The sequence below is a fragment of the Molossus molossus genome, unplaced genomic scaffold (assembly GCF_014108415.1).
Source record: "Molossus molossus isolate mMolMol1 unplaced genomic scaffold, mMolMol1.p scaffold_m16_p_2, whole genome shotgun sequence".
Lineage (NCBI taxonomy): Eukaryota > Metazoa > Chordata > Mammalia > Chiroptera > Molossidae > Molossus > Molossus molossus.
Genome location: NW_023425355.1, coordinates 140,702,104 through 140,713,584, shown reverse-complemented (window position 1 = coordinate 140,713,584; position 11,481 = coordinate 140,702,104). Strand labels below are relative to the sequence as shown.

Sequence of the window (11,481 nt, the reverse complement as noted above, 5' to 3'; positions counted from 1 at the left end):
CCTGCAGTATTTCAACAGTTTTTAAAACTGAGTCACTGCGGGGGTTTTTTGTAGTTGTTTTGTTTTTGGTTCTGGGTTTTTTTGTTTGTTTGTTTTTTACTAATTACAGATTTAGTCTTGGTCTTGTCTTCCCTCCTTCTAGGTAAGGTTTATTACATTGCTTCATCATAGAATCACCCTGCTTCCCACAGCATTTAATCCAGAGCAAAGATCTGCTACCTTGAGCCTTCCCCCAAGTTGCCTTATAGGAGATCTGCAAAGAAGGCTGCCACATTTTCTACTCCTACCATCACTTTGGTTTTATTGGACCCTTGCAGGGAAAGATGTGTACAGGTGATTAGTGCAGGATACACATGGCTACTTAATGAATATCTACTGCTTTCACATCAACTGATGCATACTAGGGGTACAATACTTGTGGAATTAATTACTGCAGTAAATAGATAATTAACTTTTCGTCCAAAGTTTTGTCAATATTTAGCTGAGAACTGTCTTGACTGGAAGCAGAAATGGCACGTTGTAGAGTAGTTCCGCAAACACTGCTGCTCAAAAACAACGCCCGCGCTACTTTTCTCAATCCAAGCCCAGATGCTGGACTATTGGCCCGAGGCGGACCTCCTCCAGCGCGATGCTCAGAGAGGGTCCCAAGGTCGCTGATCGCTCTGCGCAAGCGCCATTTCCCTAGCACGCACGCGCTGAATCCGAGCTGTGTTTTCTAATCTGCGGGCCTTGATTGGTTGAGCCTTTGTGGTCCCGCCCTGGAAACCCGGAGACCTGTCTAGACACGGAGTCCACCGAGGGCTTCCCAGCTTCTCCTGCGTTTCTTGGTGAGCCACGCCCTGGTTCGCCTGGGCCTCTGCCCACCTGCTAGGGGAGGGTCTGGAGGGTGTCGCCGGGCGAGGTAGACCTGGGAGTTTCTTTATCCCCTCCTCTCCTCCAGCCGAGGTTGCAAGGGTGGGCAGATCCCTCGGGACCGCCGCTGCTTCTGTGTTGGGTGCCAGGCTGTCACCCCCGGACGATTACAGCAGGCTCTGCTTGTCGCTCCACTCCACTCACTGGAACCCGAACTTGGGCCACAGCGGGCCCTTGGGCTGGTCCCTTCCACTCACTGCACCTTTGCTAGGGATCATCTTAACGTGAGAGGGCCCTAGCGCAGTATTGAGTGACAGTTCAGAAAATCCTGCGGACATTTTGCATTTCTCTCCACAGAGCAAGGGACACCCTGTGTAGCTGGATTCGATTTTAGGGCGATCTAAAGGTCTAAACGGATTCGAGTTACTGCTGATTTGTTACCAACTTTTGGAAATTTTTCTTTGATCTTTCCCCTCTTTTGAGTTTAGGCCAGATGTGTGCGCCTATGTTGTCGTATTAGTCCATAAGTACAAGCTTTTATATGCATTCAGTCAACAGATATTTAGGGCATATCTTGCTGGCGCTGTATAAACTCCTTTTTTAATACGTACGCAGGAGCTCGGGGTATAGGTGTGTGTCTAAGCATTATCTATATTAACATATGCTCTAGAACTGTTGTCCAATATGGTAGCCACTAGCTACATAAGGCTACTGAGTACTTGAAATGCACCTAGCCTGAATTGAGTTGTGCAGTAAATATAAAACAAAAAATTTTGAGAATTTGTATGAAAAAATATCAAGTATCTCAATAATTTTTATATCTAGTACATGTTGAAATGGCAGTATTTTGGATACACTGGGTTAAATAAAATGTACTATTAATTTTACTTGTTTTCTAACGTGGCTGCTAGACAGTGTTAAATCCTGTGGCTTGCATTATATTTCTATTGGACAGCAATGCTCTAGAAGGGGTCCACAAACTATGACCTGCAGCCGAATCCAGCCTGCCTGTCTTTGAAAAAAAAGATTTATTAGAGCAGAGCCATGGTTGTTGTTGCTGCTACAAGAGCAGCAGTGTTGACTAGTGCATACAGAGATCAGATGGCCTGGGAAGCCTGAAATATTTACTATTTGGCATTTTAAAGAAAAAGTTTGCCAACCTCCTATTCTAGAACAATGCCTGGTATGGTAGATATATGTAAACCTTTTCATCGTAGTCCTGTGTAATTGTCAGTCAGGCTTACTGTGTGACAGGCCTAGTGCTAAGAACTTTATAAGGACTATCTAGTTTAATTCTCATATTAATCCTAGGATGTTGGATTTTCTCCATTTAGTAGATGAGGAAAATGAAGCACAGAATGGTCATGAAGCTTACCCAGTATGCTCAACACACCTCACTTTTGGGAACTGTACCTTCTTGACCTTCCTTATCCCCAAATGGAGCCCACTGGATAAGCCCACAGTAGACACCATGCTTCTTTTTTTTTTTTTTTTTTTTAACTAGAATTTCTGCTAATGAGTTTTTTATACTAGAATTGAGATGAGGTTGGTCTCTCGTTGAAGAAGCCGAAGGTGCCCTGAGCTTAGATGCAGTAGGTACAAGCAAGGTGGTCTGTAGTGAAAAGAATGAAGCTCACAAGCAGAGAGGAGGATACATGCTGAATTTAACAAAAAAATATTTGTCGAGTAATGGTGAGCACTGGTCAGGTGTTTATCAGTGAATTAAATAAACGTCATTCTTATGGTCCTGTGGGCAGGACAGACTATAAAAAAATTAATGTGATAGGCACCATGAAAAAACAGTGTTTACTCGATGTTTTTAACAGGTTTCCTCATCTGTAAGATGGAGATTAGCCTGTCTCGGTTATTGTGAGGATTGAGATGACATGAGTGTTTGTGGCATGTAGAGTTGCTCAATAAATATATATTGCCTTCTGCTGTTAAGAGGTAAGTGAGGGAATGAATATGGGGAATTGGGTGCATCATGACACTTAAAACATGGCAGTCACCATTTGTAATTTGTAGAGAAGGTTCTCAGATTAATTGTGTACAGCAGGTGTTTTTAATATTTCCTGATTTAATGGGGCTCATCTAGAAAAATCACAGAGGTTCTGGGCGTTCAGTCTAGGAGCAGGACAGGAGCTGTCTTTTGGTCTAATAGCAGCATCCCTGGGACGGTCCTGACTCGGGAAGGGAGTTGTGCCTGTGCAGAGGTGGCCGCTCTGGTTTAAATCAGAATCACCTGAAGAGCTGGAAAAATACTCAGGCCTACCTTCAGAGGGTCTAATTCATTCTGATCTATTCTATCAAATAATGGCCTGGCATGTTTGTTTTTGTTTTTGCTGCTCAAGTTGGAATTTGCAGTGAGGCTTGAGAACCAGGCTCAGGGAGCTACCAGAGCAAAGGCCCAGAGGTGTGAAGTGGACAGCACCTGTTGGTGGTTCAGCTGGGACACAGAGGAGGCTGGAAGGGGGTTTTTCGATACCTGGTCAAGGACCTCAGCTCCAGCCTAAGAGCAGAAGGGAACCCCTGAAGGGCTCTAAGTGGGAAAATGAGGGAATATCTTGCTAGGATCTGTAGTAGAGGATGACCCCTCTAACAAAGTGCTGTGAAGGCAGTGAAGAAGCAGTTGGAGCTGGCCAGATGACGGCAAGTCCAGATTTGGTTTCAGTATTCCTCCTGTGTGTGTCCCCTAGTGGGTGGTATCTGTCCTTGTGGAGCATAATTGGCTATTTTATTGATTGTATTCCTTCCACTGGATTGGCAACTCCTTCAAAGCAGAGACTGTTTCTTTAGGCTCAGCATCTATCATGTACTCGATACATGATAAATATTTATTGAATTAACTATGTAGAACTTTAAACGGGATACACAGATTACTTTGTCTTTTTATGAAAGTTCTCAAAATTTTGTATCCCAGTTGCTTCCACACTATACCCTCCTATGGTAATAAGTGTTTTATATTCACATGATTGTCCCGTAGGGGGAATAGAAAGTTTGACGGGATTTAAATGCAGTTAAAAATATGGAGGAGAATGAAAAACAGTATGGCAGATCCTTGAAAAATTAAAAATAGAACTACCATATGATCTAGCAATCCTACTTCTGGGTATTTACCCAAAATAAGTGAAAGCGGGGCCTCGAAGAGGTATTTGTACCCCTGTATTTATAGCATCTCTGTTCACAAGAGCCAAAGGCTAGAAGCAACCCAAGTGTCCGTCAACAGATGAATGGATAAGCAAAATGTGGTCTCTTCGTTCAGTGGAATATTATTCAGCCCTAAAAAGGAAGGAAATCCTGACACATGCTACAACATGGATGAAACTTGGTGATATTATGCTAAGAGAAATAAGCCAGTTATGAAAAGATAAATACTGTATGATTCCCCTTATATGAGATATCTAAAGTAGTGAAATTCACAGAGATAGAAAGTAGAATGATGGTTGCCCAGGGCTGTGGGGAAGGAGGAGAGAAAGGAATGGGGAGTTAGTGTTTAATGTGTACAAAGTTTGTTTTGCAAGATGAAAAAGAGTTCTGGCCTGGCTGGTGTGGCTCAGTGGATTGAGGTTTGTCCCATGGACTGAGAGGTCCCGGTTCGATTCCTGGTCCAGGCATATGCCCAGGTTGTGGGCCAAACTCTCAGTGGGGGGCATGCAGGAGGCAGCCAATTGATGTTCTGTCTCATCAATGTTTCTATTTCTCTCTCCATTCCTCTCTCTAAAATCAATAAAGAAAAAAAAATAAAATAAAAACATTTTAAAAAAATGGCCCTGGCTGGGGTGGCTTAGTGGTTGGAGTGTCAGCCTGCGCACTGAAGGGTTGTGAGTTCCATTCTCAGTCAAGGGCATGTACCTGGGTTGCAGGTTCAATTCCCAGCCCCGTCAGGGTGCGTATGGGAGGGAACCAATCGATGTTATTCTCTCTCTCTCTCTCTCTCTCTCTCTCTCTCTCTCTCTCTTTGTCTCTCTCTCCCTCCCTTCCACTCTCTCTAAAAGTCAATAGAAAAAATATCCTCTGATGAGGATTAACAAACAAAAATTTGAAAATGAATGAATACAGAGGAGAGGTAAATAGAGAGATGTATGGAGTGAAGAGCAAAGTGCTTACACGTGAATGCATTAACTTCTGTGGGTTTGCGTAAGAAACAACTTTTGCTGGGATGCCAGACTGCTACTCTCATGACATTGACGCCCTGAAGCTACAGTTAAATTCCCCTTCAGCATCTCCTTGAGACTCTGACCCTTCATTGAGAAATTCTGACCTGAGTTAAATATTGCCTAATCTCCTTGTGGGCACTCTGGACCTGTTTCCTATTAACCAGCTTGCTAACATCCAGCAAACTTCAATCCTGATTTCTTTGGTATTAATGCATATAGAATGAATATTGAATGCAGGCAGGATGAATTTTCTTCTTTGTTAGGAAACTTTCCAGCAAGTGGGGGAGGGCTTGAGACCTCATCATCATAACATGGCCGCTTGAGTTCCTCCAGATCCCAAGATGTCAGGCGAACAATTTTGAAACAGATATCCAGCAATTGAGGTGTGTATTTTTTTATTTTTCTTTGATATCTTGCCTGTTCTTTGTTTACTGAGCCTTTTATTTGGAGGAGGTAGAATCTTAAAAAGGAAAACAATGATCTTGAAGTACTGAATCAATAATTAGAAAAATAGCCACTTAAGATCATGAATTGATGGCCCATTCAGTGACTGTTAAATGACTTTAAAAAAAAAAAAAAAAAAAGACTGCCCAGGTTGTGTATTTACACTGCCATTTTTCAGTAGACACGTCTTACATGTATATAAAGTTTATCATGAAATTATATTAGACTAATAACTTTTCTGATTTTGAAAATAATACATAGTCATCATAGAAAATACAGAAAGCAGTAAGAGACCAAACAATAATCACCTAAATCTTACCATTCAGAACATGCCAGTCTAAAATTTTGTATATCTGTTTTCGGCCTTTTCACATGTGATTTTTAAGTAACTTTTAGTTTAGACTCTATATGTTGTTTTTATTTTTTTAATCCTCACCTGAGGATATTTTTTCCATTGATTTTTTTAGATAAAATGGAAGGGAGGGAGTGAAAGAGAGAAAAACATCGATGTGAGAGAGAGACATTGATTGGTTGTCTCCTGCACAATCCCTGCTGGGACTGGGATTGAACCTGAAACCCACGCACATGCCCTTGACTGGAAATCAAACCTGCAACATTTCGGTCTGCAGGCCAGGGCTCTATATGTTGTTTTTAATTAGCAGCTTTATTCAGATATAATTTGTATACCATATAATTCCCCTATTTAAAATGTACACTGCCCTGGACTGGTGTGACTCAGTTGATTGAGCATTGCCCCATGTACTGTGCACTGAAAGATCACTGGTTCGATTCCTGGCCAAGGCACATACCCAGATTGTGGGTTTGATCCCTGATTGAGGTGTGTACTGGAGGCAACTGATCAATGTTTCTCACATCAGTGTTTCTCTCCCTCTCTAAAAATCGATAAAAATATATTTTAAAAAATAAGCTGTACATTTTAGTGTACAAGATGAAAAGTTCTTGAAGTTGGTTACACAACACTGAATGTACTTACCATTACTGAACTATACACTTGAAAAGGGTTAAGATGGTTAATTTTAATGGTATGTGTGGTTTTTAGTATATTGACAGTTGTACAACTCGCCACCACAATCAACTTTAGAGATTTTTCACTTCCCCCAAGAAAAACTATGTACCCATTAACAGCTATTCCCCTTTTCATTCAACCCACTGGTCCCACCACCTTCCAGCCCTAGCCAACCATCAATTTACTTTGTATCTCTATGGATTTACCTATTCTGGGCATTTCATAGAAATGGAATCATACAATATGTGGTTGTGGTCTTCTGTGCCGTTTTTTTTTTTCTTTCTTTTCCAATATTTTGTTCAGATAGAGTGGGAGGGAGGGAGGGAGGGAGAGAGAGAGAGAGAGAGAGAGAGAGAGAGAGAGAGAGAGAAACATCAGTGTGAAAGGGACACATGAGTGGTTGCCACCCACACGACCCAACCAGGGCTGGAGACAAACTGCAACCGAGGCACGCACCCTTAGTGGGAACCAAACCCAGGTCTCTCTGGACAGCAGGCCAATGCTCTGACCACTGAGGCAAACCGGCCAGGGCTCTTCTGTGCCTTTAACGTAGCATAGTGTTTTCAAGGTTTATCCATGTTGTAGTATGTATCAGAATCTCGTTTCTTTTCATTGACAAATAACATTCCATTATATGGATATATTACATTTTGTGTATTCATTCATCATTTGATGGACATTTGGGTCATTTCTACTTTTTGTCTATTATGAACAATGCTGCTATGGACACTCATGTGGAAGTTTAACTACTTGGGACCTTCTAGTTTCTTCTCAGTTTGAAGAAAATTCTTACATAGACAACCCCTACATCTGTCGTTTCCTTAAAGTAAATTTATAGAAGTAGATTTGCTGCCTAAAGGACATTACATTTTACAGCACTTGTCAGATGGCTTTTGGGAAGACTACATTCATTCTCTCTGTAACTGCTTCATGTTGTTAGCCTGTGTATTTTTAGTGATGGTTATTTAAAACCAAGTGCTGTAAAATGGGAGTCCATGAACTTTTAAAAGACAGGGTTCCTGCCATCAAGATGCTTAGGTTCTCATTTAGACCAGATGGGCACATCTAGATCCACAGGTATCAGTAGGCAAGATTATGTACAGTATGAGGAGAGAAAAATAGACTGGTAAGGTAAACATTTGCCTGCCTAGGATAAGATTCACACAGACATAACCATTTTACACCCAGAAGTTACAAAAAAAAAAGAAAAAGGGCCCTGGCCGGTTTGGCTCAGCGGTTAGAGGATTGGCCTGCGGTCTACAGAGACCCGGGTTCGGTTCCCGCTAAGGGCATGTACCTCGGCTGCAGTTTGTCCCCGGCCCTGGTCAGGTCGTGCGGGTGGCGGCCACTCGATGTGTCCCTTTCTCGTCGATGTTTCTCTCTCTCTCTTCCTCTCTCTCCCTCCCACTCTATCTGAACAAAATATCGAAAAATGTCCTCGGGTGAGGATAAAAAAAAAAAAAGAAAAAGAAAAAAGTTAACAGAACCAAACTCTGGCCTAAGGACCAGTTAGTCCAATGTCATAAATCCTCTGGATCGCTTAGTCTGGACCTTTACTCCTTTGTTCAGAAGACTCAGTTGTTAGCACAGTGGGGCTCATCAGACCTGGCTCCAGTGCCTCCTAACCTGTGCTAGCTCACGACTTCTTTAAATTCCTTGGGATATCTCAATAGCATCCCCTTTTGCCCTGTTTCTCATTCTTTTATATTCAGAAAAGTACCACATATAGATTATAAAATCAGCAAGTAGTTCCATTATATAGCTGAAATGGGAGGAAGTAGTCCAGCCTTGCTCAGCCGTACCCTGTTGATGTTGACACTGGCATGATTTCATCCCCAACATGACCGCCAGATTCCGTGCAAAGGAACTGACGAGTCTTGAGTCATGAAGCTCACTGATTTGTAAAATTAGAGGTGACAAAAGTTATAGCAGATATTCCAGCAAGCTTCCTTTAAGCAGCTATTAATGCAGAAGCTATTTTCGGGGCTGATTTTTTTTTTTTTTTTAACTACTGAGAATCAAATATTTGAAACTAAACCATGGCACCCTGAAGATCTCATTTTCTAACATGTCACACCCATTTTTATTACCTAACGCCTTTAGAAAACACCATGTAGGTAACTGGCAAAAAGTGCCATGCTACTCTCAGGAAGCTGTGACTGGCAAACGCAAGCCTAAGAAAATGGAAAACTCTTTTTTTCTTTGTAGCTGTGAAAATGTCTGACAAGATCGAGATAGCTGCCAGAGCTTCCCTTATTGAGCAACTGATGTCTGAGAGAAACTTTGAGGATCTTGGCAACCACCTCATGGAGCTAGAAAGTCTGCATGTAACTAAGGAGCACCTCCAGCAGACAGATGTGGTCAGGGCTGTGTACCGGGTCCTCAAAAACTGTCCCACAGTGGCTTTGAAAAAGAAAGCCAAGTGTTTGCTGTCAGAATGGAAAGCTCTTTATAAGGATCCTCATTTCAAACCAAGGGACAGGCCCAAATTCTTCCCTGTGGGTGGAAAGGACAAAAATTCAGGACTTTCCGATGACTCAAGTCAAGATGAGACCTTGGGCAGCTCCAGTTCTGATTCTCTGCTATCGTCCCAAGATGTTATGGCAAAAGCCACTGAAAAGAGCATGCTTGAAAATAGTTCTAGTCGAATGGTACCTAAGGAAGAGTATGTCAAGGGTGGTGACCCTAAATCCACTGACAAGGGATCAGGTGAGTTGCTGGATCCTGCAGTTCCCGTGAGAATGAAATGCTCAGAGCTTCTTTATGAAGCTTTAACTGGTTCTTCCACAGAGCAGCCCAAAGCCGAATTGTGGCAAAACTTCGCAAGAGAAATTGAAGAGCACATTTTTACCCTTTATTCAAAGAACCTCAAAAAATATAAAACTTGTATCAGAAGCAAAGTCGCCAATCTGAAAAACCCCCAAAATTCTCACTTACAACAAAACTTGCTCTCTGGGACTATGTCGCCAAGAGAATTTGCTGAAATGACTGTCATGGAAATGGCAAGCAAGGAACTAAAACAGTTGAGAGCTTCCTACACGAAATCTGGCATACAGGAGCACTGCCTTCCCCAAATGATCGAGGGTACACAGACAAAGAAAATAAAATGCAGACGCTGTGAGAAGTTCAATTGCAAGGTTACTGTAATCGCCAGAGGAACACTTTTCCTTCCAAGCTGGGTGCGGAATTCAAACCCAGATGAAGAAATGATGACCTATGTAATCTGTAATGAATGTGGGGAGCAGTGGTATCATAGCAATTGGGTGTGCTTGTGATTGTAAATAAATGTTCTGGCCCTGGCCGTTGTGGCTCAGTTGGTTGGGCATCCTCCCATGCATGCTCAAGTTGCAGGCTTGATCCCCTGGTAGGTAGGGGGCGTGCATGCAGGAGGCAGCCAATCGATGTTCCATTCTCACATCAATGTTTCTCTCTCTCTCTCTCTCTCTCTCTCTCTCTCTCTCTCTCTCTCTCTCCCCCCCTCCCTTCCTCTTTCTCTAAAAAGCAATAAAAACATTAAAAAATAAATAAATAAATATTCTAAACAACAGACAACTGGAGTGATACCTTTTATTTGAATCATACTTTTATGCTTGTTTTTAAAATATTGTACACACTGTTCTTAAAACAACTCTAAGAAGAAGGAAAGAAAGTCATTTGCTGAAGTTCACATCATTATCACTAAAAGTTGGTAGTTAGGCGAGAAAGTGGGTGACTGCATTGTGCTTTGTGGCCACATTGTACTTTGCTATCCTCAGAGTGTTGAGAGCACCTCAACATAACCCACAAGCCTGTTAGAAATACAGACTCTCAGGCCCCAAGCTACTGACTCTGAATCTTAATTTTAGCAGGATCCCCAAGTGATCCTGTCCAAGATAGTTTGAGAAGTACTACTTTAGCAATAGGCAATTTATTCTCAGCTGTGGCTAGATATTATGATCATTTGGGGAGCTTTAAACACTGCCAAGGCTGAGGGCTAACCCGAGAACAATTATATCTGAATCTGTGGGCTGCAACCCAGGCATCAACATTTCTTTTTTAATTCCTCAAGTTATTTTGAGATGCCACCAGAGCTCAGAACTGCACATACCTAGGCTCTCACTTGATCGTTTTCACAGTTCTAAGCCAAGACTGTTATTCTGTATACTTGACAGATGATGAAACAGGTCCACAGAGGTGCCGAGACTTGCCCAAGCTACACAACTATAGATAGCCCAACTCAAACTACTCCCAGATTTTCTTCTTCCAAATTCACTGTTGGAGACTGCCGCAATATTGACTTCATTATTTATTTTTTTAATCCTCACTTAAGGACATGTTTCTCATTGATTTTTAGAGATGGGAAGGGGGGCAGAGAGAAAGACAAATCGATGTGAGAGAGAAACATCAATTGTTTGTCTCCCATACGTACCTGACTGGGGATCGAACCTGCAACCCAGCTATGTGCCCTGACCAGGAGACAAACCCGCAACCCAGGACAATGCTCCAACCAACTGAGCTACACTGGCCAGGGCAATATTGGCTTCTGAGAAATGTGTTCCTGGAGATGTAGGACTAGATGAATAGTGCCTTTTAGGCTCTAACATTGAGTAACTAGAACTTTTGTTATTTTCCTCTCACTTTTCTCACTTTACAGGCCTCCCTTAAGCCACAAAAATTACCCTAAAACTAATCCCACAGTATTTTGTTTTGAGTCCTTGATTAGTTGAAGGAGTTACTTTTGTTCTCTTTGCAGAGTTCTCCAGGCTATATAAACTCTTCCACTATGACATGGGTTTCTGATGTTAGGGAGTCTTCATGTTCTCAAGGGCACGTGTTTTAGGTCTGTAGGGGAGGACAAAAACCCTCCTAGGCTCTGTACCTGGGAGGCTTCAAATTCTACTGACAAAAGACAGATTAACAAGAGAACATTTGCTACATGATTGATTAACATTTGCTACATTATACCCGCAGGAGAAACTCAGTGATGGGTAACTCAAAGGGGTGGTTAGAACTTGGGCTTAT

General features: G+C 42.1%; 1 protein-coding gene across 1 annotated transcript; it reads left to right on the top strand.

The window, feature by feature from the left end:
• The first annotated feature begins 773 nt into the window (after positions 1-773).
• Positions 774-9,775, top strand: TCEANC (transcription elongation factor A N-terminal and central domain containing). Its single transcript, XM_036271144.1, has 4 exons — positions 774-827; positions 2,679-2,799; positions 5,273-5,392; positions 8,689-9,775. Exon 4 carries the CDS (start codon positions 8,697-8,699, stop codon positions 9,753-9,755), a length of 1,059 nt encoding a protein of 352 aa, XP_036127037.1. The 5' UTR covers positions 774-827; positions 2,679-2,799; positions 5,273-5,392; positions 8,689-8,696; the 3' UTR covers positions 9,756-9,775.
• Positions 9,776-11,481: the final 1,706 nt, after the last annotated feature.

Bases quoted from the DNA above. Each gene is read 5' to 3' on its own strand.
- TCEANC (XM_036271144.1), top strand. From the start codon at position 8,697: ATGTCTGACAAGATCGAGATAGCTGCCAGAGCTTCCCTTATTGAGCAA.